Source organism: Lemur catta, chromosome 11 (assembly GCF_020740605.2).
Source record: "Lemur catta isolate mLemCat1 chromosome 11, mLemCat1.pri, whole genome shotgun sequence".
Taxonomy (NCBI): Eukaryota; Metazoa; Chordata; class Mammalia; order Primates; family Lemuridae; genus Lemur; species Lemur catta.
Window position 1 is genome coordinate 86,899,690 of NC_059138.1, and position 16,144 is coordinate 86,915,833.

The following is a 16,144-nucleotide window of genomic DNA, read 5'->3' on the forward strand; positions in this document are numbered from 1 at the left end:
GGGTGAGCCTGGAAGCGCGCGCCCACCTGGCCCAGGACAGGAGCGGGGGGCGGCGCTGTCGGGACCCGGCCTACTCCTGCCGGCGCCCCGGCACTCGATGTCACCCGGCTCCCAACAGAAGACACACGCTGCAGAAGCTTGTCAAAGGTCACAGCTAGTAAGTGCTGGAGCCGAGATTTCCAACTCCACACCAACGCACTCTCCACTGCACCATCCGGGGTGCTGCACAGTAAGTGCGCCATTATGGAGATGGGCTGCCCTTCTGAAGGGAAGAAATGATTGGGTGACTTCTGAGGGGCTGGGATATTCATATTAGCCTAGGAGAGTGTCACCCAGAAAGATTAGGGCTTTGAGAAGGTAAAGCTACTTTTAAATATTAAAGGGGATTCCAGTTAAAATTAATCCTGTGTATCCATCCTACTCCTCCAAACCTTACTGAAATAACAGTAAAGAAAAAGGAAACGAACCCACAAAGACAAAGAAAACAAGACTGGAAATGAGATACACTAACACATTTTTGGAGGACAAGAACAATAACTTAGTGCTTACCATGAGACAGATACTGTTCTAAGTGTTTTACACGTTAGTTTTTTCAATCCTCTTAACAACCTAAAAAGTAGAGGCAGTCAGCACAGCTGCGAAAACTGCCTGCTGAAGGTGACAGTAAGCAAGTGATTCACAAAGCAGAACCCCGGAAATGCTTTGAAACTTCATGTGCCTTGAGGTAGAAGGGAGGGGAGGCAGGATTCAAAGTGGAGATTAAGTCTGGGTAAAGACCATCCAGGTCCTCCCTTCTACCCAGTGCCGCTGGACCCTTCCTTGTGGTTTGCCAGGCAGAAGACTAGAGTTTAAGATACTGAAGACTCGGAATCAGAAGGGTTCCAGACACAAGGCCCAACAAAGAATAAGAAATCAGAGGTGCTGTTATGGAAAGTGTTCCTACTAAAGGAGATGCCAGGGGCCCCTTCTCTGCCCCTCCCAGGATGCTGGCACCCCTCCGCCACTCCACCACCCTATTTTTCTCTGGAGAAACTGAGCAAATGAAAATCCCTAAAGAAATGGCTTGGAGATACTGACAGCATCCCCCAAAGTAAATGTGGGCCTCACTCACAAACACACCATGTCCAAACATTTGTTTGGAATTTGCAGGAAACATAAATCAGAATGAAATAATTTTTAAATGTATTCTGTAACTAGCATGCTCACATAAAAGATATTTCAACCATAAAACAAGAGGACTTCTTTTGTTAAAGGGGAGATGTCAGAACATAGGGAACAGTTCTTCAAAAGTAAAAATATTCCAAATTTCACAGAAATCAATGCAAGAGTTAGAAAACTACTAGAAAATTAAAAGCAAAGATGAAAAACACAGCAAAACCAAAGGGCCCAACATACAATTAACAGGAGTTTTAGAAACAAAACTAGGAAAAATTTTTAAAAATACTATTAAATGAGCCAAATGGAAAGGTGTTTTGTGGTTTTCAGGGTCTTCTTTTGTTTTTACAGAAAAAGGGCCTACTGAGTGCTCAGCACAATGAATGTTAAGAAACCCACACAAAGGCACATCATTGTGAAATTTCAGAACACTGCAGACAAAAGAAACAATCTTAAGAGCTGTAGAGGAACAGCTAATAGAGTTCCAAACAAGCAACTAGCCTGGAGAAGGAAGACAGAGGGCTCTAAGAAAGAGAAACTTCTCAGAGGTATGAGGGAGAGAACAGATACCTGATATCTGACCATGAGGAAAACAGTATGCAGAGGTTATAATAATTCTGTTGGTGGAATCTGGCAAGAATTATTGACAGCTACACAGAAAACAAAGTAAAAAAGTGAGGCAATATCACCCCAAGTAGAGTTATTTGGGAAATGTATAATCATGGTATACTTATAGTCATTAAGAAAAATCTTAAACTAAATACAATTAAATTGAGGCAGAGAGGAGGGGGTCAGAGTGATACGAGTTCTAAATTCTCTTGCACAACAGAAAATTTATACAGTGGCTAAACTTCAAGATTCCAGGCCTGGTGTGGTGGCTCACAGCTGTAATCCTAGCACTCTGAGAGGCTGAGGTGGGAGGATGGCTTGAGCTCAGGAGTTTGAGGTTGCAGCGAGCTACGATGATGTCACTGCACTCTACCCAGGGCAACAGAATGAGACTTAGTCTCACAAAAAAGGGAGACTGAACCTCCCTCCTCACTCCATATATAAGAAAGAAGAAAAAAATATCCAGAAAAAAACACAATACTATTATTTTGAAATATGGAGACAAGTACCTGACGAAATACCTAAAAAGGTTACAAGTGATGGCTTTCAGAGAGTATAACTCAGGGACATGGCCTTTGATAAAGTGTTAAGTTACCCAACTTTTAAAATATGCTCATGCTTACAAAGTTATCACTTACATGGCAGTCAGGTATTGCTCATTCTATAAACTCCTAAAGAGCAGGTGGAGAAAAGAGCTCTAAATTAAAGGAAACGTGTGAGGCAATGTGATATTAATACAGGATCCCGGGACTGGTTTTCAGGAAATTAGGATTCTAATCCAAGGGAACTACCAACCCCCATATGTTCTTGGGCAAGTCACTGAACATGAGTTTGTTCTTCTTTTTTTTTTTTTTTAAGTTGTCCAGCTAATTTCTTTCTATTTTTAGTAGAGACAGGTGAGTTTGTTCTTTACAATGGGCTCGGAGGGCTTGCCTCCATTGGCAAGGAGACACCTGATAAAGGGGTGAGGTTAAATATTGAGTTGGTAGTTTAGTTCTGTGAAACCTACTGAGCAATAGATGAAAACTCCTTTGATGTTCCCTTATTACCTGATACCCAATGTATCAGCACTCAATAATTATAAAGCTCCGTATTAGTTTTCTTCCTTACTTCTCCCTTTCCTTTTCAACTCCCTCCTGCCTTCATGTATGTGAATTTTAAACATTTCCATGTTTCAGTACCAATTGTTTTGCAAATTTAAATTCACAGTTGGGTAAGGAACTGGGAAAGACAAAGGATAGAACAAGTGGAAACAAAAGCTTCTAAGGGTGAGAAGTTACAAATTGAACCAAAAGAAGAGAGGAGCTGTGAACATTGGGAGCATTGTGATCCTTAAGATTAAAAGCTAGAATACACAGGCTAGAAATGATTCAAGAGTTTTGGAATGTTTAGGGATGCAATGGGTTGCTACATCAAAGAACTGAGTTTCCCAAGACTGGGACAAAAAGGAACAGCTTAATTTTAAGTCCCTTGAGAAGAATAAACTGAAAACAAAGGGAGAAGTGTTATAGGCAGTTCCAGTAGGAACTGGGCTTTGCATTTAATGGGGGCAGGAAGCAGAAAATTAAACCTGGATCAAATCTGATTCAGCTAATTTTTCCTCCCTTTACCGTGTAGGACTAATTCTGTTAGCACTCAGTAAAAACCTACATGCACTTCCCTTTTGTCTTAAATACATATGCCTTTAATTTTCCCTTCTTTGTAGAATTCTGACATTCCTCTGGTCTCTTAATACTGGACATGACATCAGAGAAGACCTAAGCAAATTCAACAGCAGCTGACAGAATACTTAACCATGCCAGGCCTTTCATTTGCATTATCAAATTTAGTCCTTAGAAAATCTCTCTGAGATAATTACCTTGCAGTCACTCAGCCAGTAAGTGGGAGAGTTGAGGTCTGACTTCAAAGACCATTGCTTTTTACTACTATGTTCTCTTTCTAGTGTGCTGGGGTCACAATATACCAAGAGCCCTTAAGGAGAGATTATTAGTTGAAGCCTTCAAGACAAACACCTTCAAATAAGAGGTCAAGTTGCCATCTCCCATCTCCTATAATGCTTTTGCCACCTAAAACCAAGATATGGGTGTTATAGTGATGGCAGGTAACAAAACTGGAAATCCTGACAAAATGCTCCAAAATAAAGCTCTTTTCCACTTAGCTAAATCTTAACCAAATCTTTTGAGCTACACTGAAATGGAATTTCTTCATGTTGGTAAAAATGCTTATGTCATAAACTCTCCCTATGTTCTGTGAACCAGAATAATGGCATGATTTCTCTTATCCTAAGATGACTTTAAAAAAAAACAAAAACTAAGCATATGTCTTCACATATGAAAGCAGAGTTCAGATACCCCATTATTTCCTTATTTCTAGGGACCTACCTTATTTACAATGGAGGTTCTGATTACACTGAGATTACATTAATGAGAGCCTTAAGCCACAGTTTTTACACTTACGTATTAGCATTTTATTTGCAGCACTTATGTTCATCCTTGAGTTTAAAAAGTCTAGTACAATCTAGGGGGTTCCTTTTAAATATGTTTACCTACTTGTAATGGAGAAGCTGACAGGAACTAGTGTACCATTGTTTATTTACTTACATAATATACCTCCCACAGGAGACCTATTTGGCTTAGCACTCTTCAAAGCTCCAGCACAATCTCGTAGAACACTTTAGGGTTTCACTGATCCACACCTAATGGTGCCCCAAAACACCTGTGCTTCCTATCCTGTCTCATGAATCCATGAAAGTCTGCAGATTCTCCCACCAGTGATGTTTACCCAAATCAACATTGTACTTTACAGAAACATAGGCAGCATCTGGTAGTGAAGAGTGCAATAATACTTGACTTAACCAAAACTGCATGAAAACTAAAAAGTGATTTCATCATTCCGCTTTGCAATGTAGTTTCCAGAAATCAACTGTGATAAAAAGCAGGAAATAACTTAAAATTTTACTAACTCCTAAAAGGCTAGAAAGTGGGTTTAACAGTTTATTATGATTTATAAGTGTCATTTTAAAAACATCAGTCGATTTAAACCATGTAGAAATAAGTATGCAAAAAGTCTGCAAAACAAAACATACTTTAAACATGTTTAAGTAAATAGATCATCTGAAATTCCAGATTGTTCAGTCACTTCATTATTATGCTATGGCAGCCAAGTAATCCTTAACTTCAGTTGGAGTAAGCCTCCTAAATCCAGCTTCGTTGCAGATTCCAACTTCTATGTTATCCTCTGTCATTTGCCCTTCAAAGCTTTCCTATTAAGGAGGGAGGAAAAAAGGTCAATTTTCTAAGCACTTAATTATAAAATCATTATAAATCCAGTTGTTAAATACTGAGCTAACCTTTAGGGTTAAGATGGCTGTATGAATGGCATCTTCAAGTTCCAGATCTTCATTATATCTAAAGAATAAAAAACAATGACTATGGCATTGTTTACATTCTTTATGACTATTTAAATACAATGATAGCAACAACATAAGATTATTTTTTAAAAATCTGAAACACTCCTAAAAATACTAAATTACACATTAATTCTTTCAATCACCTCATTGAGATAGCTGTCCCCAAATAAGAAATTGACAATTATTTGGTGCTTAATTCCCCAAATCATGAAAAGAGTATAGCCTAAAATGAGTTTACTCCAGGAAACTTCGTAAGTATAAATATTTTAAAATAGTCAGGATGTGGTGGCAATATTATAATGATTTTTAAAAAATAAAGCAGAAAAATCCAAACTTTGTTAAAATCTCATTTGTTCTTATAAGCCATTACTTTTTTTTTTTTTTTTAAAGAGACAGGGTCTGCTTCTGTCACCCAAGCTGGAATACAGTGACACAATCATAACTCACTGCAGACTGGAACTCCTGGGCTCCAGTAATCCTCCTCCCCTCAGCCTCTCGTGTAGCTGGGACTACAAGCATGTGCCACCACACTGGATAATTTTTTCCTTATCATTATTTTTTGTAGAGATGGGAGTCTTGCTATGTTCCTCAGGCTAGTCTTGAATTCCTGGCCTCATGTGATCCTCCCACCTAAGCCTCTCAAAGCACTGGGATTACAGGCATGAGCCACTGCACCTGGTCTATAACATGTTATAACATATGAAATCTTCAAAAGACTCATTAGTATATAAAAGGAAAAGGGTAAGATCCTAAAATCATTTGTTCATCATTTAATCGTAGGCCTAAGATTTTCAATAACCTTATTATATGAAAAATGTACTGAGGATTCATGTAAATTACAAAACTTTCAAATATTATTCAGCCATAAAAAAGAATGAAATCCTGTCATTTGCAGCAACGTGGATGGAACTAGAGATCATTATGTTAAGTGACCTAAATCAGGCGCAGAAAAATATCAAATGTTCTCACTCCTATGTGGAAGCTAAAACAGTGGGTCTCATGCAGGTAGCCAGTAGAATGGTGATTACTAGAGGCCCAGAAGGGAAGGAGGGTGGGAGGAAAGAATGGAAGTTGGTTTCTAAAGGGTACAAAAATACAGTAAGACAGAAGGAACAAGTTCTGGTATTTGATAGTATAGTAGGGAAATTATAGTTGATGACTTAAAGCATATTGCAAAATAGCTAGAAGACTTATAATGTTCCCAACACAAAGAAAGATATGTTTTAGGTGATGGATATCCCAGTTACGCTGATTTGATCATTATACATCACATATGGGTATCAAAATATCACACGTACCCCCATAAATTAAAAGCATATACAACATATATTTAATCTACCTTTAATACCAGGTATTTGGGTCCCCAATTTTTTTTACCATCATAATGTAAACAGTTATCATTAAATCATTTGAAAATTTTTCTTCCCCAATTTTCTCTTCATATTCAATGTTCTTTTATACATCCTGCCCCCCAAAATGGTAAGAAAAATGAAGTAAAAAACCAAAAACATTTAGGAAACAACCATAAGCACATAGAAAGAGAAGTCCTTAAGAAATGAATAATATTGCCACTTAATATACTGAAGGCTAGGAAACTAGGATGGAGGGAGGTTGTTTCTTTTATCTGTGTCTAGATTCAAATACAGAGTAATACAATAAATTTCTTTAGACCCATGATATTATTTACAGAGCACCAAAAACCATAAAGTCAGTTTGCTAATGAATCTAGTTACAGTGAGCCTACCTTTTCTCAAGGAAAGTTTTCCCATTCACATAGTTCTTTCCCATTGCTGTGGCTTTCCAGGCAAAGTAAGCTCCCTAATCAGGAAGAGAGAAGAAAAGAACCATCAGTAGAATTATGCTGCCCCACCATTTACTTTTTAGCTCTGTAATTAGTTTCTAACTTCTAGGGTCACAGAATACTACTGGAATGGAATGGGAAATGTCACATAATAGGCTATTTTTGAAGAAGGTTAGAGGAATGCAAAACCAAGAATCATGAAGAAACTTTTGGAGGTTATGGAAAAGTTTGGTATCTTGATTGTGGTGATGGTTCCCTCAGGCATTTACCTTATCAGATTGATGAGGAGTTGATGATATAATTTATTGTACAGACTGTACAAATTAGGTAAAAAAGCCAGATAAAAGAAAGTGAGGTTAACTTAAAGCAAATAATCAAGCGTAATGAGATCTAAAAAATCTCATATAAATCCGAAAAAAGGTTGATCAACTCGATCATTAGTGAATAAATTAAAATGAGATAGATTTTCCTTAAAAATATTCAAAGGCTTTGATATTTTGCAATCTAAGGTGAAATAAAAGCAGCAGTAATATGCCATACATAACATGCTCTCAACTGTTGAAAAACATACATATATAGAAAAAATACCAAAAGAAACATAACAAATGTATAAAACAATCGCCTTTTAGATACACCAGGGAAAAACAGGGCAAAAGATGAAACCAGTATTCCAGAGACAGTGGCTTCTGCTACCCACTGGAAAGGAAGGTAAGAGAGCTGGTCATTTAGCTTCAGAAGCTCGGAGATGGAATATTATAACACTATCAAAGTTCCCAAAATATACTAATGCTTCTGATTTAAGTAATAAACAACCAAAATATTTTTATTTTGCCATCTCAGGTTATAAGGTTAGATCATAAAGTTTGCATTCAGTGAACGTACAATTATCTAATAATACATAAACTATGAAAGATCTTGAACTAATCTTGATTTTTTTTCTTGAGGTTCTCCTCATAGCAAATGAGACAGATGTGGAATAATATTATTCTTTATGAACACCTATTCAGATGTCAATCTTCTGCTTTAGAGCAGACAACTCATCTAAAATACTGGTGACAAAAACCACTGAATTCAAAATAGTCATGCTGAAGTCGGCCCCAAGATTAAACTGATGGCAAAGACTACAACACTATTCTCTAGATCCATACTTTTAATTGCAGTAATTTCCACAGTAACAAAATTCTATAGATTTAAAGAGATTTAATAACAACTATTTCAACAAATCATTCCAGTATGTGAAGTTAATGAACACAGAAGAACAGAGGGCAGAAATAACAGTTTCCTTATCAGAAGACTGAATTACCAAAATTTTAAATGTACAAACAAATATGCACATACTTTCTAAAGCCCAAATGAAAAAGGAAAAGAGAAATTACTCTTAAATTATAAAGGTTTTAAGGCTTTTTTTCCCCCTCCTTCCTTCACCCTGCCTCTGATGGCTTTTATTCCTATTAGATATTCAAACAAAACTTTTAACAAATCTCTCAAATACATCTAATGATACTTACAGATGGATCTGACTGAAATAAATATGGTCGTCCCTCATTCCAACCACAAATAAGTAAAGAAACTCCAAATGGACGGACACCACTGCAGAAAGGAAAATGAAAATTACTTGGCATCTTCATGGTTAGTCATCCTCAAAAAAGAATTTATTAGTACTCCCAAGTAAAGCAAATAATCAGGTAAACTGAATTAGGTTTGTAAGTTCCTTAAAAAGTATTTAACACCTTTCTGAATGAATCAATTCAAAATTAATTCTCTTTATGGCAATGAGGAACAGCAGTCAAATAATTTGGGATTAAATGGAGTGATACCTAAAGACATTAGGGTTAGTAAGTGTGGAATAATGTTTAGTGTCCTAACAAAATGAAAACCTTCAACTAACATAGCTTTTCCACTACACTTACTTATCAACAGCTACCTCTATACTATCTCAACCACACCCAAACTTAAGAAATTGGTCCCTTCAGAGCAGAGGAGGGGGGAGGGGGGGGACGACATTGGAATTAAAGTGAATACAAATGCGTCAAAGAGCTACTGCTTTCATCATGTGCTTATGATCATTTCTCGTTAGAAAGATAAATTTCGAAGTAGCAATCCCTAAGTGTTTTAATCACTGGCAAAAGGACTTTGTATATCTAGAAGTTGCTTTCTGCAAAAAAGCTGTTATATGAATAAGAAAACAGTCATATTTTTTTTCCCTAAGAAAATATTCTAGATCCAGTTAAGGTCAGAAACATTCATCATAGTAATTTCATCCACTCATTGGGCAAGTATAGGAATAGTATGTTGCCATCTATTTGTACACCTGCTCTTTTAAAATGCTTTTTTTCCCTAATTCATGACACATTTCAATAAAAGCAACTTACCCTGACTGGGTATATTCCTGCATCACAGAAGCTACTCTCTGCACCAGCTGAGCCGTGGGAATGGGTTCTTGGTAAACAAGATAGTATTGCTGAGCGAGTTTTCGAGCTCTGTGCACAAGCACTCTAACAAGGAAAAAATAAGATGTAATTAAAATTAAGACACTCTATTACCTAAAGGCTCATTTTTCTACAGTTATATACCACAGCACAAGTTTAACATGTGTCTCTTCAATAGTAGCTGTCAGCTCAAATATCACATGTGTTCAGCATCACAGAGGAGCTAAACAATAGAGACAGACAAGAACAAGGCAAGGAGGAAATGAGGGATTAGGGTACCAGGTCAGTTTAAAAGTAACAGATTTAACGTTCAAAATGAGAGCTTTATCTCCCTCCGTGGGTTCTCAAGATTGTCCCCCTCATCCTAAAGGCAGCCTGTCTTTTTATATCTCACTCCAGCCAACACATACATATGCACACACATGAACACACGTGCACACAAGATTCTGGGCATATTTTTCTCACTGACTCAATCTTTTCCACAGATCACCTTAATCTCTCCGCCTGCACTACAAAGAGTACCCTTCAGAGACTAAGAAACAGTAAGAAACTACTTATAACTTGAAAAATGTAAAATGTGTCAGAAGAGACTAAGAATACACTACACAACAATCAAATACATTAGCAAGACAAATAGGATTTATCCTTCCTTGTTCATGTACTGATCGGAAATATGCACATCATCCCTCTGTACAGTACTCATGTCCCATCCCTCTCAGTGTATTCTATCAGTGACAGCACATTGTAGTATCCCTTCTGGATGGTGGTAAGAGAATCCACTGCAGTGCAGCCTGATCTGATAACATTCCAGTAAACTTGTTGCTTTTTCTGACTCATTAAAGTCAAAGTTTGACTCTACCTATCTTGCTCCATAAAATCATGAGTAATTAAATAGTACTATTTTTACTTGTTAAATGAAAAACATAGAAAGCTGTCAATCTCTTTCAACTTGCTGGTACCCTGATTTAACAGGATTATTTTTTTTCCCTGTGAAATAAAACAGGAGGGATTATGAGCATCTGGATCCTGGTTGGCTACCACTCTCAGCAACTTCCAAGTGGCCTTTGAGAATTGTGTTCCTTTGCCCAGAATAAAAGTTAATGAAGTTAACTCTAGGTGGTAATACTTTCTTTTGTTGCCTGATACTTTTAAAAATATAGTTTATTATAACATGGGTTCCTTTTATTATTTTTAAAGTGCACTAGAGAATACTAAAGCCCTTGATGCCCAGTCCTTGGATAGCAGAAAAGGGATGGTGACCAGAAGTCCACTTAACAGAGATAAGGAGTAAGTACTATATCTATCTCCTCTTTTAGAACTGAGTGGAATTGAGTTATTCTCCTTAAAGCAGCAGTCCCCAACCTTTTTAGCACCAGGGACCAGTTTCCTGGAAGACAATTTTTCGACAGACCATGTGGGGAGGGTGCAGGGGGTTGTGGGGTGGGGTGGAGCTCAGACGGTGATGCTCGGCTGTTTCCTAACAGGCCACAGACCGGTACCTGGCCATGGGGACTGCATCCCTAAAGTAATCCATACAAGTAAGCTAAATTCAGCTGTCAATGGGGCTGCTATTGCCAAACAAAGCACACAAAAAGCAGAGTTGTAAGATTAAAGGAAAACAAAAACATCCGTGATTTTTCTCCTGAAAGTACAGATTACGATCAAGTCATGAAATGGTGAGAAAACTATGAATAGTATAAAAGTACCTGTAATCTGGGCCCATGCCACTGTATACCAAACCTATATGCTTGGTAATTGGTTCCACTTTGTGTACACTTCGCTCATCATACAGAATGGATTTCTGTTTCTTCTCAGTTGCTAATACCACACCATTTGCAGCTTAAAAAAAAAAAAAGACCTAAATGTTTAATTATTTAAAGACTATTTTAATAGCTTTCTAATTATGGATGCATTAAGCCCAAACTCCTTTGTTATTTCCTCCAATTTATAAAGACTTTTCTTTTGGAGTCCTATATCAAAATTACCTAAGGAATTACCATTCAACACCAAATCAATTTTTCCCTCACTGGTCACTTATAGTGCACTAAAACAAAAAAAAAAATCCCTACAGCTAAAGGTACTACATAACTTTCCATAAAGTACTCTAGGATACCTGAGAGTTTACATGTTTTAAAATAATGGATTTCTACCTACTTGGCCTACTATTCTTGTAACATGAAATTTAAAATACATGATATAGACTTTTATTAAGGGGTACTGGGATATGAAACAATTATAATATCTTTAGATTGTATTTTATAATTAGGAAAGATAGGAAAGATAAAAAACTACCAGAGCAGTGATACAATCAATGGGAAAAAAAAGAATACTCAGTTTTCTGAATGGGAAAGACAATAACCTAGATAAAGGTGTTATATTTACTTTGAAAAATTTTCTTTAAACTTCAAAACACTGTAAATTAATAAAAAGGACTATTAAAAATTATGCTGCCACAGCTCTAGGAATTACTAATTTCAAAAAAATTAGGATAACTATTAGCAGGCATCTGAAATGAATGAAGCATTTAATTACCTTTAATTCCCACTGAAGGGGCTCCTCCAGCTACAGCAGCCAAAGCATATTCAATCTGAACAAGTTTACCAGATGGGCTTAAAAAGAAACACAGGTATTTGCTAAGTTCACATATCATCAAATATTTATTATAGGAACATCTCTGAGTGAGGGCAGATGTATAGGTCCAATCCCATTAATCAAATCCCAAGGAATAGCTGGCCTTTGAAATCTATCATGAAGTTGTACAGAAACTAAGTTTACAAGGCAATTTGTACATATTCAGAGTGGAGCACTAATTTCTCTTTCCTTTGGTTGTTTTTTGTCTGTCACTTGGAGCAGCATTACTGCTGCCTCTTTTCACTATTTACCAACCTTGTGACTTCAGGCAAGTCACTTAGCTTTCTTTGTTTTCTCATCTGAAAAATGGGAATGATAGTACTATAGTATTAATAGTTCCAGTTGACCCTCCATATCCACGGGTCCTGTTGGCCAACTGCGGGACTTGAGTATCTGTGGAATCAATGGGGGTCCTGGAATCAATCCCCTGTGGATACTGAGGGATAACTGTACCTATTTGAAAGTACTGCTGTGATGACTAAATGAAGTAATGTCTATAAAAGTTTCTAGCACAAAACTAGCAATAAGCAAACACTGAACAGTAATGTTATTAAATACATGTATGTGTCTGGTTAAAAATCAAAAATATATGCTGTTCTGCATATATTCTATGTGGAGAGCTTTTAGAAAGTAGCCATAGTCTAAGATGTAAGACCTAGACAATCATTCACAACAAAGTATCTCTATGTAGTGTAAAACTATATCTGGAGCCATTATTAGATAGTTATATTTAACAGATCTGGTTCCATGGGTTTGGTAGCCAAATAGTAGTCCCAAACTGGCCTTTTAGGTTGTACTTTATTACAACCTAGTAGCTCAGTTAGAATCATTATAAACATCACAGTCCAACCTTCTTATTCTACAAAGAAAAAGTCCTTGAGTGAAAGTAATCTGTCCAAAATGACACAGCTAGGTCCCTATCAACTGTCTACTACTGAAAACATAATCTGAAATTTCAGAAGGGCACCCATTTTCTCTTCATACAATTATGAATACTTCCTTTGTCACACAAGAAAACTCACACCATCCCACCTTGCTCCAGACACATAGACTACTCTTAGACTTCAAAAACCTTTTTGGCAAGCAAATCCCTCTGTAATGCATTTCTGTATTGCCTCATGAACTCCTTCCTGGCCATCCTTCAATCTTTAGTAGAAATGTCATATCTTCAGGGAAGCTGCCATGACCCCTCAGACTAGGCTGAATCCCCAGTCATGCCTATGGTGTCCTCAACTTCCTCTCTGGTTAATAGTCATCATATTTTAGTTATCTTTACATTTGTCTTCCTCAAAAAAGTGTAAGTTCTGATTCCAGCACATAACCTTAGCACTAGGAATCCACAATCATGATTGGCTGATAGCGACACACCTAGACCAATTTAAGGAATAAACCTAAAGGTGACAGCTTAAAGACTTTTGACATAATTAGCTAACTTGAGCAGAATAGCATCCATTGGCATTAAAACTTAAAAATTAGGTTGAACTTTTTTTTCCTTCAATGGTCACTATTTCAATAATCATATCATGACTTTCTGGGTCCATCCAGCTTTCAATTATTGTTCAATACCTAGTTCATATGACTCTAGGGAACATTTAAAGGTTCATGCAAACTTAAGTTACCTTTTCTCTGCTCCCAGTCACCTGTACATATACACTTTTACCACTGCCATCTTTTTGTGTGAAAGCTCACAAGAACTTGCTGAGCAACCATTTTTGTATTCAATAATGCCACTACCACATTCCAGAGTATCAGCATCTCTACCTGGGATAACTGAAAGAGCCTTCTAACTAGCTTTCCTCTTTCTCACCCTTACTTCTACTCCCAGCCAGACTTACCTTTGTACCATGCCACCCCCACTTAAATCCTGTAATAACTTCTTGGTTCACTTAAAATAAAAACTCCTTATTCTGGCCTACAAGGCCCTGCACTGGTCCTCACCCACATTACCTTCTTGCTCACTGTACTCTGGCACATTGGCCTCATTTTAATTCCTTTAGAGCTCAAGCCTCTTCCCAGCTTCAGGGCTTTCACACATGCTGTTCCCTCTGCCCACAACTCTCCTTACTACTAAATTTTAAGTAGCTGACTCCTTTTCATCTTCCAGTTTTAAAAATAACCCCAAACACAGGCCTTTCCTGACTACCCAATCTAAAATTATGTTCCTTCTTTCACTCTATTCTTTTTAATAAAATTCCTAAGAAAACATTTTCCAGAATTCATTAGTAGACACCAATTTGTTTACTCATTTATTATCAATATCCCCAACCAAATGTAATACACAAGAACATCTTTTCATCCTGCCTAATCTCTAGTCACTTCTACCATTAATAATTTAATTTTGATTACAACAGTCTAGAAACAATTTTTTTTTATCTACAACAGAGTTGAATCCATCATGTTAGAAAACAAAGTTTATTTTAATGAAGATATTTGTTATAAATCCCCGAGGTATATGGTTGTTTCATGTTTCAGCTCCACTAGGATTACACTTTTTAAAAGATAAAGGACCACATTTGCTTTGTTCACAAATAACAGTGACTACCTTGCACATAGTATTCTGCCATTGTATATATATAATGAGATCTTTTATTGCAGAATTAAATTAATTTCATTCAAAGGTTACCAAAAAACCCCACAACTGTTACATACCCTCCCTTCTTATTGAAAAGGGCCAGTTTCTAATTGAAACTTCCTATTGAAAATATTTTTGGACTTCAAGAAGGGAACATGATGTAATGGGAAGTGTATTCATTTTTGTCATCAGAAAGAACCCAGTTTGAATGTCAACTCAACTACTCACCTGATGATCCCAGAAAAGTTATTTAATGTGTGCCAGTTGTGGTTAGCTCATTTGTAAGATGCTGAGATAACATTGATCATACATGGTTGAGGAAAGAGATGGAGTAGGTGAAGTTGCGCCTATACAGAAAGTACTCCACAAATTAGATCCCACCTGCCTTCAGCTGCCAGATAGCACTACATTTTAAGTAAACAGGGCATTACTGATCCTTAAAAAAATGGTCAAATCAGAATCCTTCCCTGGTAGATTTTTAAATTCTTCGGCGATGTTTCACCTCAACTACATTTTGAAAAATATATATGACTTTAATCCCTTGTTCCATTAATAGAAAAGCCTACAATCTTACTTAAAGTAAACATACCCGCTCCCCCCACCCCAAAAAAGGCCAAAACGCAAATTATTGCCTAATACTTTAGGACCCACAAAAAACTAACTGAACGATCAGAACTTACATTTTTTCAGTCCTATGCTGCTACTTCTTTTTTTTTTTTTTTTTTAAGAGACAGAATCTTGCTCTGTGTCCCAGGCTGGGGTGCAGTGGCGAGATCACAGCTCCCTGTAACCGCGAACTCCTGCCTAGGCTCAAGGGATCCTCCCACCCCATCCTCCTACTGGGATTGCAGTCGGGAGCTACGGCGCCCGGCCCGTAAGCGTCTCACGCTAAGACGCGCATCGAAGAAACCGAAAGCGGAAAGTTTTGAAAGACATTAGTGCCAAACGGAGACCGAGACTCCGACCTAACTGTAAAACTAAGGGTTTTCCAAGAAAAAGAAACCCCACATATTTGACCAAGATTCCAAGTTTCAGAAACTCCCTCATCAGGTCTACTTGGGCCAGGAAGAAAATCCTGGATTCTGAATGGGCTACCCAGACATGGTTACTCCAAAACTGCCTTCTTTTCTAGTTTCTAAAGCGAAAGCGAATCCCTGGCTAGGGGCCTCCCGGTCCCGCAGCCCCAAGTTCGCCCCGGACCCCTGAGGCCTCCCAGCACCGATGCTCCCGGCCCCCTGGCCAGTCCGGCAAATGACTTTGCAAAGCCGCATTTCCACCTCGATTCCATGTTAGACCCCACGGAAGCACCAAGCCATATATAAGGACGGGAAAAAACGAAGTTGACGGAGCTCCTGCAACCTCGGCCACGCGGAGGACCTCGGGGCCCCTTCCTTACCTGAATGTAGTCAGCGAAAAGCTGTACCCGCGCTCCGCCATCTTTACCCGGAGAGCTAAGCACATCCGGACACATGCGCACTGAGGTCAGTTTTTTTTCCCATTTCTCCGCCCCTCTCCTTTACTTTTCTCTCTCTCCCTCT

General features: G+C 37.8%; 1 protein-coding gene and 1 long non-coding RNA gene across 3 annotated transcripts; one reads left to right on the forward strand and one right to left on the reverse strand.

The window, feature by feature from the left end:
• The first annotated feature begins 2 nt into the window (after positions 1 to 2).
• On the forward strand, positions 3 to 16,133 carry LOC123647467. Of its 2 annotated transcripts, none has more exons than XR_006738240.1 (3): positions 3 to 229; positions 10,601 to 10,690; positions 15,739 to 16,133. It is a non-coding gene; the product is annotated as an uncharacterized LOC123647467 (long non-coding RNA). The 2 variants fall into 2 exon arrangements; XR_006738241.1 differs by lacking the exon at positions 15,739 to 16,133 and adding an exon at positions 10,888 to 10,899.
• Positions 4,745 to 16,106, reverse strand: PSMA2 (proteasome 20S subunit alpha 2). Its single transcript, XM_045564939.1, has 8 exons — positions 16,003 to 16,106; positions 11,936 to 12,012; positions 11,110 to 11,242; positions 9,347 to 9,469; positions 8,483 to 8,564; positions 6,918 to 6,991; positions 5,114 to 5,171; positions 4,745 to 5,026 (listed from the first exon to the last, which is right to left on the reverse strand). The coding sequence occupies exons 1-8, from the start codon at positions 16,065 to 16,067 to the stop codon at positions 4,910 to 4,912; spliced, it is 729 nt and encodes a 242-aa protein (XP_045420895.1). The 5' UTR covers positions 16,068 to 16,106; the 3' UTR covers positions 4,745 to 4,909.
• Positions 16,134 to 16,144: the final 11 nt, after the last annotated feature.

What these genes read in the sequence shown, in the direction of transcription:
- PSMA2 (XM_045564939.1), bottom strand. Translation starts at nt 16,067, where the DNA reads ATGTGCTTAGCTCTCCGGGTAAAGATGGCGGAGCGCGGGTACAGCTTT. An exon ending in GGCATGGGCCCAGATTACAG is followed by an intron (nt 9,470 to 11,109) that starts GTACTTTTATAC and finishes TTTCCTTGTTAG; the next exon opens with AGTGCTTGTGCACAGAGCTC. An exon ending in CAGCCATCTTAACCCTAAAG is followed by an intron (nt 5,027 to 5,113) that starts GTTAGCTCAGTA and finishes CCTCCTTAATAG; the next exon opens with GAAAGCTTTGAAGGGCAAAT.